The sequence below is a fragment of the Cydia splendana genome, chromosome 4, assembly GCF_910591565.1.
Source record: "Cydia splendana chromosome 4, ilCydSple1.2, whole genome shotgun sequence".
Classification (NCBI taxonomy): Eukaryota; Metazoa; Arthropoda; class Insecta; order Lepidoptera; family Tortricidae; genus Cydia; species Cydia splendana.
Window position 1 is genome coordinate 21,762,826 of NC_085963.1, and position 22,427 is coordinate 21,785,252.

The 22,427-nt window shown below is 40.9% G+C and overlaps 2 protein-coding genes across 2 annotated transcripts; both read right to left on the minus strand.

The window, feature by feature from the left end:
- Window positions 1–225: 225 nt before the first annotated feature.
- LOC134790106 (dolichyl-diphosphooligosaccharide--protein glycosyltransferase subunit 1) lies at window positions 226–1,796 on the minus strand. Its single transcript, XM_063760887.1, has one exon. It carries the CDS (start codon window positions 1,746–1,748, stop codon window positions 339–341), a length of 1,410 nt encoding a protein of 469 aa, XP_063616957.1. The 5' UTR covers window positions 1,749–1,796; the 3' UTR covers window positions 226–338.
- Window positions 1,797–5,912: 4,116 nt separating this feature from the next.
- On the minus strand, window positions 5,913–21,641 carry LOC134790107 (protein disulfide-isomerase A6 homolog). Its single transcript, XM_063760888.1, has 8 exons — window positions 21,476–21,641; window positions 21,182–21,375; window positions 20,645–20,866; window positions 16,186–16,338; window positions 13,579–13,788; window positions 10,533–10,687; window positions 8,457–8,615; window positions 5,913–7,595 (listed from the first exon to the last, which is right to left on the minus strand). Exons 1-8 carry the CDS (start codon window positions 21,495–21,497, stop codon window positions 7,439–7,441), a joined length of 1,272 nt encoding a protein of 423 aa, XP_063616958.1. The 5' UTR covers window positions 21,498–21,641; the 3' UTR covers window positions 5,913–7,438.
- Window positions 21,642–22,427: the final 786 nt, after the last annotated feature.

Genomic DNA, 22,427 nt, shown 5'->3' on the forward strand with positions numbered 1-22,427 from the left:
CCTAATTTGTGAATACTCTATTTCCAAAGAGTTGCAACATAAGCTCAAATGTATAAATTATTGAAATACTTTTAAATGCTGTTAATTTTATTTTGTGTTTGGCTCTGTTATTGAGTGTGAATTCTGTCTCAATGTATACTTAGTTGCAGCTGTGTAACTGCATATTTCTGCTTAAAATCATCAGCCTATGTATAAATTTGTACCTAAGCAGACTAAATAAAACAATTATTATAAAAACATCTTTATTTAAATGTATTCTTCACACAATCACATAAAATGCAAGTGAACTAGATGTATTCAAATTATAAATTAGTTATACAAATAACTTGATATATTAATTAGTCCTTATGAGGGTGTTCAGACTTATGGATAGAGAAATCTAATCTTACATAAATAATTACACATAGGAATAACATGTACAGGAACCCGACAACCAGCAGAGGTTCCTGTAACATGAGGAGACGCGGGAATGTGTACCGAAGTTGGAAATCTTGGATATGGTTCTCAACAACATTCTTCTTTGAGAATGTGACTACCGGGCGACCCTTGGTGTCCAAATAAGTATAGTGAAGAGTATCGGCCAGTCTAGTTACCGAGTATGGGATGTTCAGTTTAATGTTATTGGAACCTTCCGGCAAAATAATCTTTGTGACAACCTCATCAACCTGCATGTCATCAAAAATGTGGTCAATGACTCTCATTTTCAACAAATACTCATTACCATACTGGTAGAGGTATTCATAGCTGGGCACATTGTATCCTAAAGTGTAGTGGCTCCTCCAACCACCAAAAAGAGGGTATCTCGGTCTCAGATCTACTTCTACAGAATCTTTCTTGACTTTCATGTTGGAGGTTGAGATGTTGCCATTGGTATCACGGTAGTAGACATCGGAGGCTGAAGCAGGGAGAAAGGTCTTGTAGGAGCGAACACTAGCAGGGCCACTGTGGTGGTCCTGCTGGTAGTCATAGCGTGAGAATGGTCCCTTCAATTGAGCTCCAGTGTGCTCAATCTCAATGACTTCCTCGACAGCAATGTTGCCCCAATGGGATACCTCGATGAGACGCTCCACGCGCCTCACAGTTAAGAAAGGAGAGTTGTTCTTGTAATGAATGCTCAACTCCTTGTCGCTGAACGCAGCAACATTGGTGTAAGGACCGTAAATGATGTTGCCGTCCTGTTGCACGAAAGGCTTCACCTTTGTGAAAGACTCCACACTCTTTGTGTTTAATATAACACCGGTTTTTTGTGATGCGACGGCGTAAGGCGAGTAGAAATGCAGATTGCCGTGATACTTGACTAGTTGATCCTCAGCTTGCGTGATAGCGGTCGGATAAGGGAGCAGGGCCTTAGTGAGCACTGCTTCGCTATTAATGACCGCGGTAGAGCCGGCGTTGATCGCTTCTTTGAGCTCGACACGCCAGAACTTTACGTTATCATAACCTTTTACTGTAGTCTCAGTAACACGAAGATCTTTGTTATTGCTATCTTTAGCACCGACAAATGCAATATTATTCTTGGCCGAACCTTCTGAGGCGAGCAGGAATTGTTTCACCTGCGAAGAACCCGCATTCTCCAACGTTATTTTCGATGAAATTTTCACGAGTTGCGATGAGATATCAATTGTTCTCTCTACATTCTTGATTTTTATATCGTTGGTGATTGTATCCACTGACGCGCTTCTACATTGGATGATTACGTAGATCAAAAATATAAAGCAAAATTGAAATTTAGCCATCGCCGGTAACATTTTTCCCCACTGCCACTGACAATGTATGTTTGACAATTCAGCGGAAGTACACGCCAGCACTTTAGAGGAAATACGTTGTAATATTTAGTGTTGCCATATAACTCATATAATCGATTAATATTAGTTTGAATCCAGAATCGATAGCTCGAAAAAAAACCGGAATTGGCCATAACAATGAAACACACATCACTATAGTAATTTGACATTTTGATTCGTTCATTCTTAAATAGCTGTCATTCACCAGGAATCGTTCAATTTAATTAGTTTAGTTTAGTCAATTGAGATCTTCTCGCTTGTTTGGACGCGGGCGATACTTTTAATGTTGTAGTTCGATGCAAGTACTAAATATTAACGCATTCACTGGGGTTCTTAGAAATTGTGAATGAAGACTTCTATACTGTGTCTTCATTGAACTTTCTACTGCCACAATTTTTGTCTATCGCGTGTTATTTCTACCGGGACGCGGCAGGAAATTGAAACCCGTATCATAATAATGATGAGTTTATTCCTTCGCCTCACCCTACTTCTACTCGGTAAGTTAATGGACCTTTCATCTATGAATATCTGCACACTACAATTTGTGGTTTGGGTTAGTAGGTATACATTGTTAATATGACTTGTTTTTTTCAGCATTGAATATATTATTATCATGCGAGGCATATGGCACTTACGGCGACTCCGGAAAATATGTTGGAGGTAAACCAGTGAAGAACCCCATGTTCGTGCAGGGCACGAATACCGGCGTTCCTGGACAGGCCGCGAGCCGTGGCCTTGGCGTGTCCGCCTGGGGCATCGTGGTAATTATTTTAGGTGTGATACTCGGGGGAATGGGCTTCTATTACTTTTCTATGTGCTACCCTATTTTGTGCAAAAAAGAGCGAAAATATGACCCGATTCACATAGATACTGCATAATTTGAATGTCTTTTAAATGGAATATCAATTCATATCATCATCAACATGACTTTGTGTTAACGAAGTTCAACTTTTTACCTAGAAAATTGTATCGCTATACCTACTTTTGTAAAAAAATCTACCAGGTTAAAGGTATATTTTTATCTTGCAAAAAGACTGGTACTAAAAGTGATTCATAATGTAACTTGCAATATGAGTAGTTATTACTAATAAAATTGCAAGAATAGGTTAATCCCTTGACTTCCTCAAGATTTCCCAAATAGCATTTAAGTCATCAAATAAATTGTGTTCATCCTTAAGCATAGTTAGTTGAAAACCATATTTTGTAATGCAATTTATGCCATTTTTACATGGGTGCCATAAATATATTTCACTAAGATATTTATAGCATAAATACTTTCAACATACTAACTTTATGTAATATGCTATCCAAAGTTGGCATCCAAAAGATTCTCAACAGAAGCTATTTAAAAAAATTAGTTGTTACTTTATGAATAGTGAACAATCTGGTGTATTCCCATTTGTCCCTGCTGGGCACAGATGGAAATAGATGCACTCATATGAATCATTCCCATCTGTCCCCACTGTGGCGGGGACAAATGGGAATACATCAAAAATCTAGTTATTTTCGACAGTTATCTGTTTACCTGTCACACTTTGCCTTGTCCTAATTGGTTCAGTATTATCTTGACTAATGTTTAGTTTAGAAGTAATATTATCTGTAGCTAAACAAACTGTACAAGACTGTATCTTCCACTTTTTTTGTGTATATTCTAGGTTAAGATGTCTTATCTTTAGTGAAGTGCTCAAATAAATTATACTTTATACCACAGCTGCGTTTTTATCATGTTTAACTTTTTTATCTTTTCTTTTGTTAGGTAGATATCATTTCATGACTATTTTTGACAAATTGGGATTTTTCTCACAATATGTGAATTACCTACCATAATATGTTGAAACAATAGTAACAACTACCTGCTTAAAAAAAAGCTAAGGAAAACAAACCAAAAATACAGTATCGCAAGTCTCTTAAGATAACCATCAACCTCCTGAAAAGCTACTAGCCTATTGTGGCGCTTGCGCCAATGGCCTTGCACGGTTGAAGGCCTCTGCTTAATGATTATGTTAATGGGCCATTGTTTTTGGCGGACATTGCTAGTAACGCTACTTTACCTTTAATATTACAATCACAATACACTCGCGTGCAAAAGTATTGCATCACTTTGCATTTTTTCGTCCGCACCCAATATATTTGTAAACTGGTTAATTTCGCTAAATTGTTTTAATGTAATCATGTTCCTTGAAGTTTTAGGTTTACGAAAAGTAAAAAAACGTGGAAACCGGCCCAGTATTTTTCAAATTATCGGCATTTTCCCGATTTGTGAGCGGTTTCACGTTATCACGCGCACGAGTTGCGCTACCTTTGACCCCTATAAAACGGGGGGTAGAGAAGGGGTTGTTATTAGTCACTTATCAGAAGTCGATCGTTACATATTTTCGCGTATTTTCCCTTGAAAAAGACCTGGAAAAATGGAAACCACTGAAGCTGAAGTCCGCTAAATCGTCCAGCCCCTGCAAGCGGGGCGTAGCCAACGTTCAGTAGCTGCCGAGCTGAATTTAAGCCAATCTGCAGTTTGCAGAGTTTACCAAAGGTTCCAGGGGACTGGGTCCTTTACTTCAATACCAAGAAGCGGCCGCAGAAAGTGTACATCAGAGAGGGACGACCGCTTCTTTGTCACAACATCTCTCCGAGATCGACACCAGACAAGCATTGCCATCCAGCAGCATCTGCGTGAGATACGAGGAATGACTGCCAGTGAGTGGACAATAAGAAGAAGACTTAAGAAAGCGAACTTGACACCCAGGAGGCCCGTAGCGGGGCCCAGATTGCTGGCGCGACACCGTACAGCCTAAAGAGAGTTAGCTGAAAATCACAAGGACTGGACCATTGAGCAATGAACCCCAGTTCTCTTCTAGAAAGAGTGCAGAATGTGCTTGAATGGATGTGACCGAAAAGGAAGAGTCTACAGAAGGCCAGAAGAACAGTTCGCTCAATGTTACATCTCCGAAAGGATCGCCTATGGCGGTGGATCCGTAATGCTCTGGGGCGACATTTCCTACGACGGGCGGACAGAGCTGATTTTCGTGCCTGGCGGGGGCCGTGACAGTGGATTGACCGCTGCCAAGTACATCACTGATATCCTGGAGGAACATGTTGTTCCTTATGCCGGTATTTTTGATGAGGGGTTCATCCTAATGCGGGATAATGTCCCGTGTCATACCGCTAGGGCCACCGCAGCCTACCTTCTCGAAGTGGGCATCGACACCATAGACTGGCCAGCGATGAGCCCGGACCTTAACTCCATTGAACACGTGTGGGACTACCTAAAAAGTAGTGTTCGGAAGCGGAATCCTGCCCTGGTCAATGTTGAGGAGCTGAAGGGAGCCTTGCTGGAGGAGTGGGACGCTATTCCTCATCATCACATTAAAACATTAATTAGGTCTATGAAAAACCACTTGGTTTGTGAAAGGAGGACTGTGGGTGGCAATACCAAGTTTAAATTTAATAATAATAATCGATATTGTATTAAAAAAATTACTTTTATTCATAAGTTTCCTGATTTATTTTTGGAGCATTATACGACTACTTTCAGTTTTCTGATTTTTTTTAGTCTTCGGATTCGAAATTTCATTGAATTTACCATTTTTCTAATGCGTTACATTATAAGCTTTCAGTTGATACCAAAATTTTCAGAATCGGGTATAGAATTACAAAGATATTAGGTGCGGACAAAAAAATGCAAAGTGATGCAATACTTTTGCACGCGAGTGTATTTTCCTAGTAAACATAGTATGGGATAACTAAATCATATTGTATTTATATACATGATAGCTAAAAAATAACTGCATGCCGTTGCCAGGGAGATCGCGAAAAAAAAATTTGGCTGTTCATACATTTTGGCTGGTCCATTTTCTATGGGAGGGTAATTTTTTTTTTCGCGATTTTGAGGTTGGTCCTATAGTAAAAGTTGCTCAATATAATCCCAAAATCTCCCTGGCAACGGGAATGCAGTTATTTTTTGGCCACCATGTAGACTACAATAAATAAGGAAAAATCATGAGTTTATGAAAAACTTGCATGCTTTAAATGTTTGTCCTACATAACTCAATCATTACTAGCGTTGCTGATGCATTTATTTATTCAGTTTTAGAAGGTAAATGTATGTTTTAATGAAATTAAACACCAACATGTATAATTGTAAATTTATTAGGAAAGAATTCATTTTGTATTTCATAAAATTATCTAAATTTTACTGTACTGTTACACTAACTAATATAATTTTGTAACATTTATGGAAGAATATTATTACAAATTTTACAAAACAGTTTTCCTACAGATATGAAAGTGATTTACAATCAGTAACGGAAACAACTGCAGTTAGATAAGTTATATGGAATATGAGCCATATTCCAATGAGTCATTACTGAAAATTTAGATAAGAGATAACAGGTACGTTCCTAAAAATTAAATTACATAACACTCATCACATTCACGCGTCGTCTCCCAATAAATGCACGATTAGATTAACCAGTTGTGAGTCAAGTGTGATGTAGATATGTGTATGCATAATAAATAAGTAAAGTAAACATCCCAATGGTCAACACGATAATGCCCAATAGTTGAAAATAGCCCTGCTGTCACCTGTATGGAGGTCACTCTACCGTACACGGATATTTTACAATCCAAAAACAAAAAGGAATATTACGCGAAACTCTGCGTAGGGGGCGCTACTACCACAATCCATCACAATCTGGAGGTCTACCGCGAAACAAGAAAATCGAAATTTCGTTATCTAACCTCTCTATCACTCTTGCATGTTCGAGCGATAAAGAGGCAGATAACTAAATTTCGATTCTCGCGTTTCCCGGTAAGCCCTTGTTAACAAACCGCCTTGATGCATCAATGACATATTGTATTGTCTGTGAAAACTTGTCAAAAAACAGTTTAAGGCGCAGTATGTGTAAGTTACTCTATGGTTTACTAGCTTGTTTAGTGCTGCACTCTGGCGGCAGAACATTGCAGTAATACCCCCTATTGTATCCACGGCCGGCAAAACGTCCCACATTGTCGCTTGCCATTGAGACGCTTTGACAGGTTATTCGTATAAAGATACAAGCAAATCTCGTCCTTATGGTAAGTGACAAAGTGGGACCCTTGACTAGACTTCAACACAATTTTATATCCAGATCTTAAATCGTTTTATAGCAGTTATAAAAAATATATGGAAAACAGAATAGTAGAAATAGTCTGAACTTCATAAAATAAGCGTTGTAATACAGAACGTATTGAAAAACAGATTTTTAGTAAAATAGTGCATTTTATAAGCTTTTAAATTAATTTTAGTTAGACACATCTAAGTAATTTTGCCGTTATAAAAGATCAAGAGGTTACTTTTACAATAAAAGTTGTTCATAATTATGAAAGCTATTTGCTTTAGATCTTATTATTAAGTTTGAGACTTGAAGTTTGCAACTATTTGTGTTGTTAAATTCCCTAGAGAATTAACAAGTTACTTCTTTAATCTGAATTTAATGACTTATGAAAATGATCGACACAACACAACTCGTAATGCGCACTCACCTCCCTTTTTTTAAATTCTAATCTCAAAATCACCAGTTTCAGTATCATAAAAAAACACTTCTTTTTAAAATCATTTTAAGGTTAGAAACTTATTTCCCAAATGAGCGCACTGGCAGTCCTCGCACTGGCTTCGTCTATAGCTCGTCCTTCTCGAGATCAACGTCGGAGAGGTCAATGTCCTCTTCAAGGGGCAGCTCACCGTCCTGGCCGTCCCAGGGGTCATGTGACACGATGCCGGGCATCTCGGCGCCGCGCACGGGCGCAGTCTGGCCGCGGCCGAATGACAGGTCTCTGAAATGGGAGATGAGCATTTATAGTGGGACTGTTCTGCTTAGGCGTATTTACCCTAGGGCCAAAACTTCCAATAGGGGCCATGGCCCGAAGCTGCACTATGCTACTTGGTACAATTTGAGTTTACCATTTTGACTTGAGGTATAAGGGATGATTTAGACGGCGTACGAGCTCGCATGCGATTTTAGTTACATTGCGGACTGTTGGTTACGTCCAATTCAACCGACCGATCAAAACCCGCAATGTAATGAAACTCGCATGTGAGTTCTCGCATCGTCTAAATGAGACTTAAATTAGTTAAAAACTTGATTATGATATGTTATGGTTCTTACTAACAGACATGGTATACTTAGACCAATGTTATTTTAAACGTCAAACTTCTTTAAAATTATGATGTTTAAATAACCCTTGCACAGTCTATGATGCTATCAAAATCGCTAACTTAGCTTGGTCTAACTCTAACCAGCGGTATGATAAAAAAAAATCTTTCAAGATATGTATCAATCTGACAAGATAGCATGTGCAATTGTGCGAAAATATCAGGAACTCACAAAAAACCGGCCAAGTGCGAGTCGGACTCGCGCACAAAGGGTTCTGTACTATTACGCAATAAACGGCAAAAAAATCACATTTGTTGTATGGGAGCCCCACTTAAATATTTATTTTTATTGTTTTTAGTATTTGTTGTTATAGCGGCAACAGACATACATCATCTGTAAAAATTTCAACTGCCTAGCTATCACGGTTCATGAGATACAGCCTGCTGACAGACAGACGGACAGCTGAGTCCTACAATTAGTAATAGGGTCCCGTTTTTACCCTTTGGGTACGGAACCCTAAAAAAAGGGCTGCTGTAGCTACCTGAGGAACTCGTTGATGCCGGTCTCGGAGAAGGATCCTCTGAGGGTGGAGAATTTAAGTTTCTTGGCGTTGACGACCGCCATGGCGGGGTAGCCGAAGCCGCCCAGCTCCAGCGCTTCTTCTAGAGCGGTCTGCGCACCGGCCTCCGACCACACCCAGCTGGAATGTAACACAAGATGTTTCATTAACCTTTTGAATGCCACAGACAGCAATTGTCGTCAACGTAAAATCGTGACAACGACGCTAAAGACGGCATTTGATGTCGATCGTTTTTTGATGAAAATCTACTGAAAAATACCCCACTTTTGGGTTGGCATTATTTATTCACAAAACTCAATTTTACCCCCGTGGCGTCAGTGGCATGGCAAATGGATGCGCCGTTTGGCGTTCAAAAGGTTATACACCTTGTTTTTATTGAATTCCGTTAAGTTCGGGGTATGGTTAAGTACGTTTAAGAGAACTAAATGGCATAGTTAATTTTCAAAAAAAAAATTTTTTTTGCTCTTTTAGAAAAATATTTAAGTTTAAAAAGTAATTAAATGTAGCATGTAGCGTTGTTCTAACACGGGCATTACATTTAACTCAACCAAACAATTGAAATCTGTGACATATCAATGTCATTTCGAACATCGATCGACCGAGATTGTACTTAAGTTTAGTAGCAAATGTATGAACTCATTCTAAAGCTAAACACTAATCAATATGTAAACCGGCCCTAAGGCAAGTGTACATGCTTGTAGAGGCCTTATAGGAAAAGAATAAATTATTGATTATCTCCGAAATGGAGTTAATTAGACTATCTGTGTCTTTGAGAAAGTTACTTGATTTAAGCTCAGGAATGCACCCTTGAAATTAACGGAAATAAAAAAAAAACACGGTGTATAAACAGGTTAATTTTCTGGTTCTAAAAAAGGACTATATTCAGCAGTGGGTGGATACCGGATGAATAGACAAGTAATTCCCGGTTTTTGTACTAAAGAAGGCCTGTCCTACAATAAAAAAAAAACAAAGAAAATGATTTCTTAATGAGCGATGATTTTGGGTGTTTAATGTAATTTAACAAAGGTGTTAACTATATTTTTAACACATTCGACACCGCGTACCCGACTCTCGGGCACTCGTAAACTTTACTCAGATGCCGGCATACCCGCTAGTCGGGCAAGAGCTATAAACCTATACGCGACGCCGAAGTGCCCGACAGGCGGGCAAGCATTGCATCTTCACTACCTCAGGGCTGCCACTGCCACTAACAGAAAAAATTGTAAGTCTTCTGATTATTATGTGGTCGAAAAGTTGGTACAGTTGATTATTATATTTTATTACTTCACTTTGTATTTTTATTTACTTTACCTAATGCGATTACAAAATAAAAATTCTTATTAGTTGGTTACGTGAAATTGCATACACGGGTATGTATCAATAGGAGTTAGAATTAGGAGAAGAACAAAACGGGGAGCCTAAACAGATGAGACAGCAGATTTAATTTTATCCACGTATTTATACGAAAGTTACTTGGCACAGCCCTGAGCGTCCGCCGCTTGCCCGACTAGCGGGTTCGCGGCGTGCGGCATTGAGTTGCACGTCGTTGCCCGACTAGCGAGTACTGTCGGTTTCTGGGGTATTGTTTGAAATTTTGCCTGGTTGCGAAAGTGTTAATTGACGCTTCACTCTTTAATTTATTGACTAAGTACGTATGTTATGAATCCTTTTCGCGGCCCATATGGACAGCCTCGCAAATCCGGCCCAGAAGCCGTAGTTGTTAGACTCCTTATGTAATAAATCGACTTTCTCTACCACGATGCCAAAATTTTCGCAGTATGACCAATTAACTCTGGCGACCCTGGAGTCGAAAATGCAGGGAAGTTTCGACACAGTTCCTTTTGTCACAGTTTAAAAACACGAATTTTAACACATTCATTGCTGCTACTAAGTGCTACAGGTTACGCTCGTAGCGCGTAGCCAGTGTAGCCACGTCGCCGTATGGAGCGCGTAGTCGCTACGAACAGTGTACCTGACTGTCGGGTTCTTGGCCCTGAATGTTTTAAGCAAATAGTGATAAAGTGTAGTTCAACTCACCCCCACATCTTGCTCTTATATTTCTCGCCCAGTTTCTTGAGAATGGCGAGGTAGTCATTGCGGCACGCCGCATTGCAGTCGAGGATGTGTGGTAGCACCGAGACCACGCACAGGGGCTTCTCGGAGCATGCCTTCATCGTTTCTGAAGACACGATCTGGAAATAATATGGTATACTTAGAGATGCAACGGATAGTTGTTTGGCCGGATACCGGATATTCGGCCTGACCATCAGCCGAATATTCGGTATCCGGCCGCCGAATATTCGGCCGGCGGAACTATACCTACATTTCGGTTTTCAGGTGCGCATTGTGCAGGTTTTGGCCTGTTTCGTAGTGAACGTTCGCGCGGACTCATTTCTAAGTTCGAAATGAGCGCATGCAAGTGAGTGGAATGTTTAAATTGTTTTTAAATTAATAAACCAGTATGATTATAACCGTGACTGTTTCTTATTCCAATTTTGTTTACTCCGAAATCAAGCAATGTTACTATCCGGTATCCGGCCGGATAGTAAGCCACTATCCGGTATCCGGCCTGATGTTAAAATCATGGCCGTTTAGGCCGGATACCGGATAGTAACCGAATATCCGGAATATACGCATCTCTAGTATACATTCAATTATGTGTTAGTTAGCGATATCGGGTCAAAACTGAAAATCAAAAATAAATTCTATATTTAAACCCCATGTGGGACTGGGCTGGGCACGTCTGCCGCATGCCGAGTGAGCTATGGGCCAAGATCGCCACAGAGTGGCAACTCTGCTCAAATAGAGGATCTGGCAGACCACTTCGGCGATAAAGACACGAGGCCCTAAGCACACAAGGCGTAAGCGTAAGAGATGCGTAAGCGTATCGTAATACGCTTGTAGAACGAGAGCGGTATGAACACGTACAATCTCAAACAAGTCCGCACACGAAGCGTAGTCGTAGTGTATGAGATCTTGCATGGAAACAGAACGATTACGCTTACGCGACGTTTGGTGCCCAGAACTCTATACGTCTCGTACTCGTAACGTTTTAACGATACGCTTACGCCTACGCCTCGTGTGCTGAGGGCCTTAGGCTTCTTTTTAAAGAAATGGCCAGAGACCGCAAAATCGGGAAAACTGGAAAATGTGGTCTTACCGCGGGCCGTAGTTTGGAGACCCCTGATCTATAGTAATAATTATCATGTTGTTTCCTCAACTTCGTTCCTCAACAACAAGTTCAAATCACATTTTGATCTTACACATGCCACCTTTACAGTCATATGGTCCTGATAAGTTTTACGACGTTTCACAAGCTAAACAAATCGCTCTTGTAACAATTTCACACTTCAGTTGCATACGGGTCGTAATATCGACGTGTGTAGTAAAAATTTTAAAACATTTGCCAATTTTTATGCCATAGAACAGGGGTCGGCAAACCGCGGCTCGCGAGGCGCATGCGGTTCTTTAGAGGTACAATTGCGGCTCTTCAAGTCACTCAAAATATTAACACTCGGAGTGTCCAAACCAAGGAAAACAACGTTTGTGGCTCTTCGAGGTTCCTAAATCTAGTGATTTTTACTGCCTCTAAAACTAGTCTCAAACTAGTGAGTTCTTCTCAAAAGTTTGCCGACCCCTGCCATAGAAGTAGATTTAACACTGTCGCTCACTTTGCCAAGGACAGTTATCCCACTATAGAGGTAGGGTCCACATTGAAAATCTCAAATAAAATGTTATTTAAATGCAAAATGAACCCATGTCCCAGGGATCCATGAGGCCATTTTAAGGGCTCCGTTAAAAAAACAGCAACAGTGCCAGTTTTGTCAAAGTAATAACGTAAGAACACATTCTTCGGTAAGTAGGTTTTAAGGTACTTGACTTTTGTAATTGGGAACATAATGGTAAGCTAAACCCTATTATTTGACATTTGTTTATTCCTGTAAAAGCTTCTGAGATAACTAACGGCCCTGCAAACAAGTTTCTATGCAGGGGTGTCTGTCATCTCTGCAGCTTACTGTACTGAGAGAGTGAGAACATTTTCTGCAAGTTTCTCAAGAGTCCAATATCTTTGTCCTATGTGTATTGCATCTCACATTTTGCTTAATGAGAGAGTGAGACGCAATGACATTGGACAGGTGGAATACCACCAGCTAAACCCTGATTTAAACACTTGGAGTACTTCAGGAGCGGACACATTCTCAGCAAGCTTCTCAAGAGCCCAGGTGACGATGTCGCTGTTGGTTCGGCCACCATTGTAGTCCTAGAGTCCTATACGGGGTCTTCTTGCCCGAAACATCTTTGTAAAACTGTTTGACATTTGTAAATACCTGTAGTACTTCAGGTGCAGGCACATTCTCAGCAAGCTTCTCAAGAGCCCAGGTGACGATGTCGCTGCTGGTGCGGCCACCATTGTAGTCCTAGAGTCCTATACGGGGTCTTCTTGCCCGAAACATCTTTGTAAAACTGTTTGACATTTGTAAATACCTGTAGAACTTCAGGTGCGGGCACATTCTCAGCCAGCTTCTCAAGAGCCCAGGTGACGATGTCGCTGTTGGTTCGGCCACCATTGTAGTCCTAGAGTCCTATACGGGGCCTTCTTGCCCGAAACATCTTTGTAAAACTGTTTGACATTTGTAAATACCTGTAGTACTTCAGGTGCGGGCACATTCTCAGCAAGCTTCTCAAGAGCCCAGGTGACGATGTCGCTGCTGGTGCGGCCACCATTGTAGTCCTAGTCCTATACGGGGTCTTCTTGCCCGAAACATCTTTGTAAACTAAACTGTTTGACATTTGTTGATACCTGTAACATCTTGATGCTGGGGTAGCCCTGGACTGGGTAGCGGCTAGCCATGGCCATGTTCTTGCAAAAACATCCTTGTAAAACTGTTTGACATTTGTAAATACCTGTAATACTTCAGAAGCGGGCACATTCTCAGCCAGCTTCTCAAGAGCCCAGGTGACGCTGTCGCTGCTGGTGCAGCCACCATTGTAGTCCTATACATGTGGTCCTAGACTAGACGTATCCCTGATCTTATTGCCCGAAATATCTTTGTAAGCTAAACTGTTTGGCGTTAGTTAATACCTGTAGTACTTCAGGAGCGGGCACATTCTCAGCAAGCTTCTCAAGAGCCCAGGTGACGATGTCGCTGCTGGTGCGGCCGCCGTTGTAGTCCTCCACGGAGTCGCTGGTCTTCTTGCCCGAGGGGAACATTTTGATGGTGGGGTAGCCCTGGACTTGGTAGCGGCTCGCCATAGCTTGGTCGACGGTGGCGTCGAGGGCGCCGAGTTTCACCTGGAAATTTGAAAAGTTAATTCGTTTGGTATTATATTACATATTTAGTATAATTTTGGGGTGTAAATAGTGTAAATACCAAGAATAAAATAGACCATGGCTGAATAACCCCTGTTGGCAATTAACAAACATTTGTTTTCGCTATTTCAGGGTGTATTCTCATTTGTCCCCGCTCCACGTAATCGCTGCCATTTATGAGGCGGGGACAGTTGGGAATGATTCATATGAATGTACCTATTCCTACCTGTGCCGGTTGGGGACAAATGGGAATACACCTGTTGTCCCCGCCCCACGTGACCGCTGCCATACACCAGGCAGGGACAGACAGGAATGATTAATATGAATGCACCTATTCCCACCTGTGCCCGGCGGGGACAAATGGGAATACACCTGTTGTCCCCGCCCCACGTGACCGCTGCCATACACCAGGCAGGGACAGACAGGAATGATTAATATGAATGCACCTATTCCCACCTGTGCCCGGCGGGGACAAATGGGAATACACCTGTTGTCCCCGCCCCACGTGACCGCTGCCATACACCAGGCAGGGACAGACAGGAATGATTAATATGAATGCACCTATTCCCACCTGTGCCCGGCGGGGACAAATGGGAATACACCTGTTTGAGTGAATGAAAACAGACTTTACAGTTTACATTGGAAATGAAAGATTTCAAGAAATGATATCAACGAGATTACTTGGTATTATGTAATTTGACTCCATCTTGTCGACGACTCGTCCAATCTTGTTTAACAAAGAGCTTAAGAGGATGTTTCGAATTTCATTTCTCAAAGAGAGCTGGCATTCGAGTTCCTTTAGAGTAGTAAACGACATCGTTCCTGAATGTACTTTAAATATTAATGTACAATTTAAATTTTCTAGGTTTTTAGTAAATGTTACTTATTTGTTTGAGTTTCGTTTTCAGCTACAATACACATTTAATGTAAAATTATAAAGCATTGAAGACAATTGCGCATGTATTTGCATAAAATTAATTAAAAGGTAAGTCATTAATCATGTATGAAGTCGCCAAGCGTTTGACTGTTGATATTTAAACAAAGCAAAATAAATATTGCAAATTTGAAGCAAAATAATATCATACGTCACAGGGAATGCAATACCGGGATACCAGGATCCCGTAATACCGGGATCCCGCATGCAATTTGCGGGATTAATCCCGCTCGGAAATTAAGCGGGATCCCGCGGGATTGAGGAGTGATTTGCACGTGCGCGGACGCGCGCCTAATAATGGCGAAAGTTCTTCACGGAGCCTAGAAGCATCTGTGGAGCAAGGGATAAGAACACGGAAGAGAATTTCAACCCGAATTTGTAAATTTTTTTGGTACCTTTGCATTGAGTAATATTTTGATTAAATAATAAAAAATAAACATTTATTTACATGAATGAACATTTTTGCTTGTAAAGTGTTCAGTATGTTGGAGATTGGAGACAGTGTATTTCCAAGAAGGTGTAAGAATTTCCAAGTACTGGCGACAGCTACTAGGAAACTTACGCTGTGTGTGGAAGTATTTTTTGAAGGCGGAAGATTCGCAGAGTGCTAAATGCAAGTTGTGTAAAGCAATAATAAAACAACGGGGCAAATTTAGTATCAATTCGTAAAATTGTATAGTAACTTGCGGATCCCGCGGGACTGAGAATGACAATCCCGCTAAATACCGGGATTGAATTCCTTACGCGGGATTGCATTCCCTCGTCACTTTATCGAAAATACCTGGGAGACCGAGCTTGACTCCTGTTTCCTGTGCTGTTATGTAACATTATCATCATACTATGATTATTACGGTTACCTTGCCCTTCAGCTCCGTCGCAGCTTTAGCCCAATGTGGTTCCAGGTTCTTGCAGTGGCCGCACCAGGGCGAGAAGAACTCCACGAGCAACAGGTCCTCGTTGTCCAGCACCAGCTCCTTGAAGCTGTCTGCGAGCGAGACAGCGACATGCACGTATATAGCGTCCTGCTCGCACAGTAACTTAAGGTTTGTCACCTTGCCCTTGAGCTCCGTGGCGGCCTTAGCCCAGTGTGGTTCGAGGTTCTTGCAGTGGCCGCACCAGGGCGCGAAGAACTCCACCAGCCACAGGCCCTCGCTGTCCAGCACCAGCTCCTTGAAGCTGTCTGCGAGCGAGACAGCGACATACACGTATATAGCATCCTACTCGCATAGTAAGTGAAGAAGGTTTGTTACCTTGCCCTTGAGCTCCGTGGCGGCCTTAGCCCAATGTGGTTCCAGGTTCTTGCAGTGGCCGCACCAGGGCGCGAAGAACTCCACCAGCCACAGGTCCTCGCTGTCCAGCACCAGCTCCTTGAAGCTGTCTGCGAGCGAGACAGCGACATGCACGTATATAGCGTCCTACTCGCACAGTAACTTAAGGTTTATTACCTTGCCCTTGAGCTCCGTGGCGGCCTTAGCCCAGTGTGGTTCGAGGTTCTTGCAGTGGCCGCACCAGGGCGCGAAGAACTCCACCAGCCACAGGTCCTCGCTGTCCAGCACCAGCTCCTTGAAGTTGCTGTCTGTGAGCGTGATCACGTCCGACTGAAACGAGAGATGAAAGTTAGAGGGAGAGGAAACATGTTTGGTTTTAGAGTGGATTCTCAAAGTGGGATACGCGAACCATTAATAATTCACCAGTGGTGTAAAGGTTTCGCACAAGTCAACTTAGGACAGGTAAAATAAACTGCACCGAATCGGCGTTAAAAAAATATGAAAATTTTTCTTGAGTAGAGGATGCATACCTTTTTTGAGATTTCTTAAGGGTGTAATACCCAATATGTCATGTAGCGACATTATTTTCGTAATTTCCTTTCAGTATCAATTGGGTAATTTTTTTCAGGTACAGTCAGCAGACATGTCAAATAAATAACACCGTAATAAAACACTCCTAAAATATTTTGAAGAGAATAAGAGTTATCGTCTCATAATATTAATATTATGCGTATAGAAAGTAACAATGTATGTTTTTTTTTAAATAAATGCAGTTTTCTACAGACAAATAAAAATATATAAAAAAAAACATTATCCCAATTATTATATCCCTCCCTGACCTAGTAAGTAGAAATAGAAACGTACAGTATTGATCACCATCAATACTATGGTTAAGTGTATGAAAACATACTTCAAAACTTTGTATAGTAAGGGGTCGTCTTAATACAAGGCCAAGGCGATTCGCGCGAGTCGCGCGATTGTCAATTAGGACACCTATTCGAGTTCAATATGTTTGATCACGCGTTCGCACGAGTAAAATTCGCGCGAACTAACAATAATCGCGTAGTCGCGTTGCGCCGTCAGCAGCAGAAGTTGCTAAGCGGGCGAGGTGTTTAAAATGGGGTTGGCAACTGTCAAAGGTTTGCCTAGATGGCGCCATCATAGCTTGCCCCTTTTTCTATGAGATTTGGCTTAAAGAGCTGGCATCCAGGGTATTAAAAAAACAAAAATTTGACACAATTCTAGGGATTGACGGGGCAAGCTATGATGGCGCCCTCTGCTAAAAACTTCCACCGGCCAACCCCATTACCTTGACTCTTATTCTCTTACCAATATCTTATTCTCTTACGTCGCGTCGAGATCATTTTGAACACCTCGCCCGCTTAGCAACTATTGCTGCTGGCTGTATTAGGATGACCCCTAAGAGTGTGCAGCAAAAGTTATTGGCAGCAGAAGTTATTATTCGGTCAAAGTGTACAAAATGAACTGAAAATAACTTTATTAATAAGATCACGTGTAGGTCATTCTGAACACCCACTTAGTTACTTCTACTGCTGACTGTACTTAAAGCAACAGACCTGACGAATTAAGCGTCTACATCTTTGGTCAGTATGGCATCCGACTCTTGGTAAAAGGTGATCAGAGTCGACTTTCCGTAGGTATGAAACAGAGTTCGAAAATCTATTATTGCTACTAGTCATAGTGGTACAGTCGCCATCAGATATATAGGAGCACCCGAGGTGCTCAAAAATATCTGAACACGCACTCTAGCGCCTTGACAATAGAGGCGCGTTCAGAATATTTGTGAGCGCGTTGGCCGCTCTGATATAAAAAAAAAGTCATTTATTGTCGCAACAAAACTTACAGCAACAAATCGAACAAAGAGAAAACAAAAAGAAAGGTTACAGGTTACACAATATATATCTCATGGCGACTGTACCTAGTCATACTTCGCGGCAATATTTGTCAATGTTAATAACACTTTAGTAGACCAGGTAAATAGCTAATATTGTCTTCGGTTACCGCGATAGTTACTCACGAAATAAAACTATTGAAATGGATTATATCGCGTATCGCGTATATTGAATTCATACTACATCCCGACGTAGTAGTAGTAGTACATACGTAGTAATCGGGATGTAGTATCCTAGTATGAATTCAATAATTTAAATACGCGATATAATCCGTTTCAATAGTTTTATTACAGGTAAAAAGCTCTCAAATCGCTGAGTTGGCCATCTGCCAAATCCATGTAAGGATTGTAGAGGCAGACTTTATCAGCTTACGTGTTATTGAGCTATAGGCCGTCTAAAAGTGAGAGCGTCGTGGGCGAGTAGACATCGTGGGCGATATCGGGTAAATATGTGGGCCAATACGTGGATACGGATTGCTTCTTTCTATTGAGGTAAAAGAAGATTCTAGAATATAGTTTGTACACTGTATCTACTATGCTACAGTCAGCAGCAGAAGTTGATAAGCGGGCGAGGTGTTCAAAATCAAAATTACCTTGACCCACTTTTATCCTCTTAACAATAAAGACGCGTCAAGATCATTTTGAACACCTCGCCCGCTTAGCAACTATTGCTGCTAACTGTACTACGCACTCTTTCATTAATAGGACTAACTTGACATTTTATGTCATGGTATGTATATAATGGCGTGGGTAGACCCCCCACAAGGTGGACTGACGACCTGGTTAAGGTCGCAGGAGTCCGCTGGATGCGGGTGGCGCAAGACCGGTTATTGTGGCACTCTTTGGGGGAGGCCTATGTCCACCAGTGGACGTCCTCTGGCTGATATGATGATGATGATATACATAATAAAAACGTAACCGTTGCGTAAACAATCTGATCAACAATGCCCCTATTAATATAATACCCGCTTGTCTGCCGGTTAATTTATAAAAAAACAAAGATAAGATAAATGTCATCGCTCCACCACGCTATCTAGGCGTCAACGGAAGCTATGTTTAAAATTCTCGAACATTATGTAGTTCTAAACCTCCATTATTAGCTAGAACGACTGTCATCATGAAAATATACGAAGAAGCTTGCAATTTTTCCATACTTTCCACAAAAGTGCCACGTCACTAAAGGATTACTGGTAAAATACCTATTTAAGTTTGTCTTGGATATGCTATATTATGAAACTAAGTAATAAACATTTTAAGAACAATATTTATTTTATTTCCATTTCCCTACTCATTAAATTACAGTTCAAAAAGGAAAACCGTGGGTTCCTGGCCTGAGTTCAAAATGCCCAAAATATTTCTTAAGTTGTGACTTAGGGTGGTATTCCACCTGTCCAATTTCTTTGTCCAATGTCAGTGCGTCTCACTCTCTCATTAAAGCAAAATGTGAGACGCAATACACATTGGACAAAGAAATTGGATACCTGGAATACCACCCGTATATGGAAAGCATTATCGCGGTTTTCATTTTTGTGCTGTAGTTGCTTGCCTCTCGTGGGGGGCAAGTGTGATGACATTTCACTACTTTCGGTTCCTCTGACCTCATGTTCGATTGTAGGTTCAATTTACTCAGTTTATCTTTTGTTCGTGCAGAATTTTCTTTGTTGAAATAGTTTTGTTTGCCTGCTTGAAATGCTTGGCTAGTTTTCTGTTCCGGACTTTTTTCGGTAAACTTCCCGTTTTTGGATGATTAGGTGCATTAAGTTTCTTGACTTGTTTATTACTGTTTCTTATAATACGTTTCGGTGGCCGTTCGTTGGCCGAATCAAAGTGGTTAGTGAAAAGACGAAGGTTATCCAACTCCAACCTTTTAACAGGTGATTTATGAACTAAATTTTTACGAGATAACCATTGTAGTTTCTGTGAGGTTTGTATTTGGTCATTTGCACGGAATAGTTGTTCGTGTAGCTTGTCCATGTTAAGCTTTTTATGAATAACTGCTTGTGGTGTAGAAGGTTGGCTAAGCGATTTCTTAACTGGAGGTGAACGGAATGATAAAAGTGGCTTCTGAACTCGAGGGTTCAACTTGTCATTTGCTCGCCGCTTGATAAATTTATTTTGCGATTTCCGCACTGGTGGTGCATGGAATGATAACAGTGGCTTCGGCACTTGAGGTTTGCGGAAATTTAAAAGCGGCTTTTGAACTACAGGTTTGCGATTCTTAGGTTGTGTTACATTATGTTCCTTGAGTTTTTCAATGGTGCGCTGTATCTTTTTCCATGGAATATTGTGCCCATATAGTTGACGCTAGTGTGATTGAGGATTATATAAAAATTAGGAATAAAACTAATGTGTAATATTTTAAGTTTTGAGAATATTTTAAAATTATTTTCTGCATGCCTGCTGTGTTGTAAATAAATTATTGCTTATTTAAAAAATATAAAATACAAGTAAAATAGTAGGAACTTGGCATCAAAACATTTAGAATGTTTTAATTTAATTAAACTAAGTTGATTGTGATACCAGAATAATTATCAAATTACTAGCTAGATTAACTTTTTAAATGGACATTTGAGCATGAACAATTGTTAAACTGCATATGTTTATGCTCACATTTAAAGACAATTCTAGATTCACCTAACACAACATATCAATGATTCGCAAAAGGGCTTCATTAGAAATACCCGCCCTACCTAATAAAATTCTCAACCTCATCATTGACTGTACCTTATCTCCGGAGCCTCCAGACTTCTTGCCCAAATTGTCATACGCTCGTTCCTTAGCTGCCTTGATACCTGCATCAACAAATGCATCTGCGGTCCTCTGGCCCTGGTACGGAGTGTGCTTGGAGCCAGTGAAGATCTTGATTGTGGGGAAACCAGTGACTCCATATTTGCTTGATAAGCTCTTGTGCTGATCAGCATCTACTGCACCCACTTTTATGATGCCCTGAGGATAAATATTTCTAATTATTAGGCAGAGATACTCATATGAAAGGACACTTAGTCAAGCTAAGGGATTTATATTATATTTGATCCTAAATGTCAGGAATAAATTTACACAGATGAGTGACTTTTTATGTTGGTCTGTGTGGGGTCTCAAATTACGTACTTACGTAGATAACTTTACGCGACATTGGCAGAATCCGCCTTGCTAAATTTTGCGAATAAAAGCCATTATTAAAAAAAAAACTACGTGATTTAAAGCTATTACACAGAAATAAATAGTTTTTATACCTATATTATAAAGCATGTTGTTACTTACCTTTAGCGCTTTAGCAGCTTTCTTATATTCTGGTACGAGGTTTTTACAATGTCCGCACCACGGAGCGTAAAATTCTACGATCCATACTTCTTCGGAATTTGTGACTAGACGGTCGAAATTACTTGGCGTTAGCTCCACCACGTCAGAGGACGAGTCGTACAGGGCCTGAGACCCCGCCACGCATAGCAATACCCCTGAAAATAACAGTAAAATCAGAAACACCGACCATGTTATCAAAATCTTACACACCGTGAACTAAATTTCACCCTGCATTAAGATATTATGAAAACATACCCAAGTATAATGTATGAAACATTTTCACTAATTTAACGCTACTTTAACTTATTAGCTAACGAAACACCGGCTTTGTTCTGCAATTTTTACAACTTTGAGAGAGTCATCGGCGAAACAACGGTCGAAATAAATACACGTCAATTCTTCGCGAGTGTCAAGGCACCGGAGATTGTCAATGGATTTCGTGGTCGCGCATGATTGGTAGATTTTGGTTTGGGCGCCAACAACTATAATTTTAAAATCCATTGTTACATTTATTGAATCAAGGAAATTTTTGTTAAAATTTATAAAAATTCTAACCAATCGCGTCTGCTTAGAAAAAAATCAATTCGTTATTTTGATGCTCCTGTGTGTGTTTTTTTCGGCTTAGGCCCTATTTTCACGAGCGCTTTTTCAACTAAGAAACGGGGCGGCCGCTTCTCCATACAAACGTATAGTAGTCGTAGTATACGAGTCAATATGTCCCAATGTCCCCATTTTCCTCTAGTACTAGCAGTGTAGACCCATAAGAAAGGGATGAGATTTTTTTTTTGTTTTATATTTCGGAAGCGGTGGTGGCCGAGTGGATATGACGTCCGACTTTCAATCCGGTGGTCGCGGGTTCAAATCCTGGCTCGTACCAATGAGTTTTTCGGAACTTATGTACGAAATATCATTTGATATTTACCACTTGCTTTTCGGTGAAGGAAAACATCGTGAGGAAACCTGCATACATCCGCGAAGAAATTCAAAGGTGTATGTGAAGTCCCCAATCCGCATTGGGCCAGCGCGGGGACTATAGCCCAAGCCCTCTTGCGAGTGAGAGGAGGCCTGTGCCCAGCAGTGGGACGTATATAGGCTGAATGATGATGATGATGATGATGATTTCGGCCTCATACGCACGAGCGCTATTTCAACGCGCGTTAAAAAAGCGCTTGAATCCGTCCGTACCTTTGGTCCGCACGCTAAATTC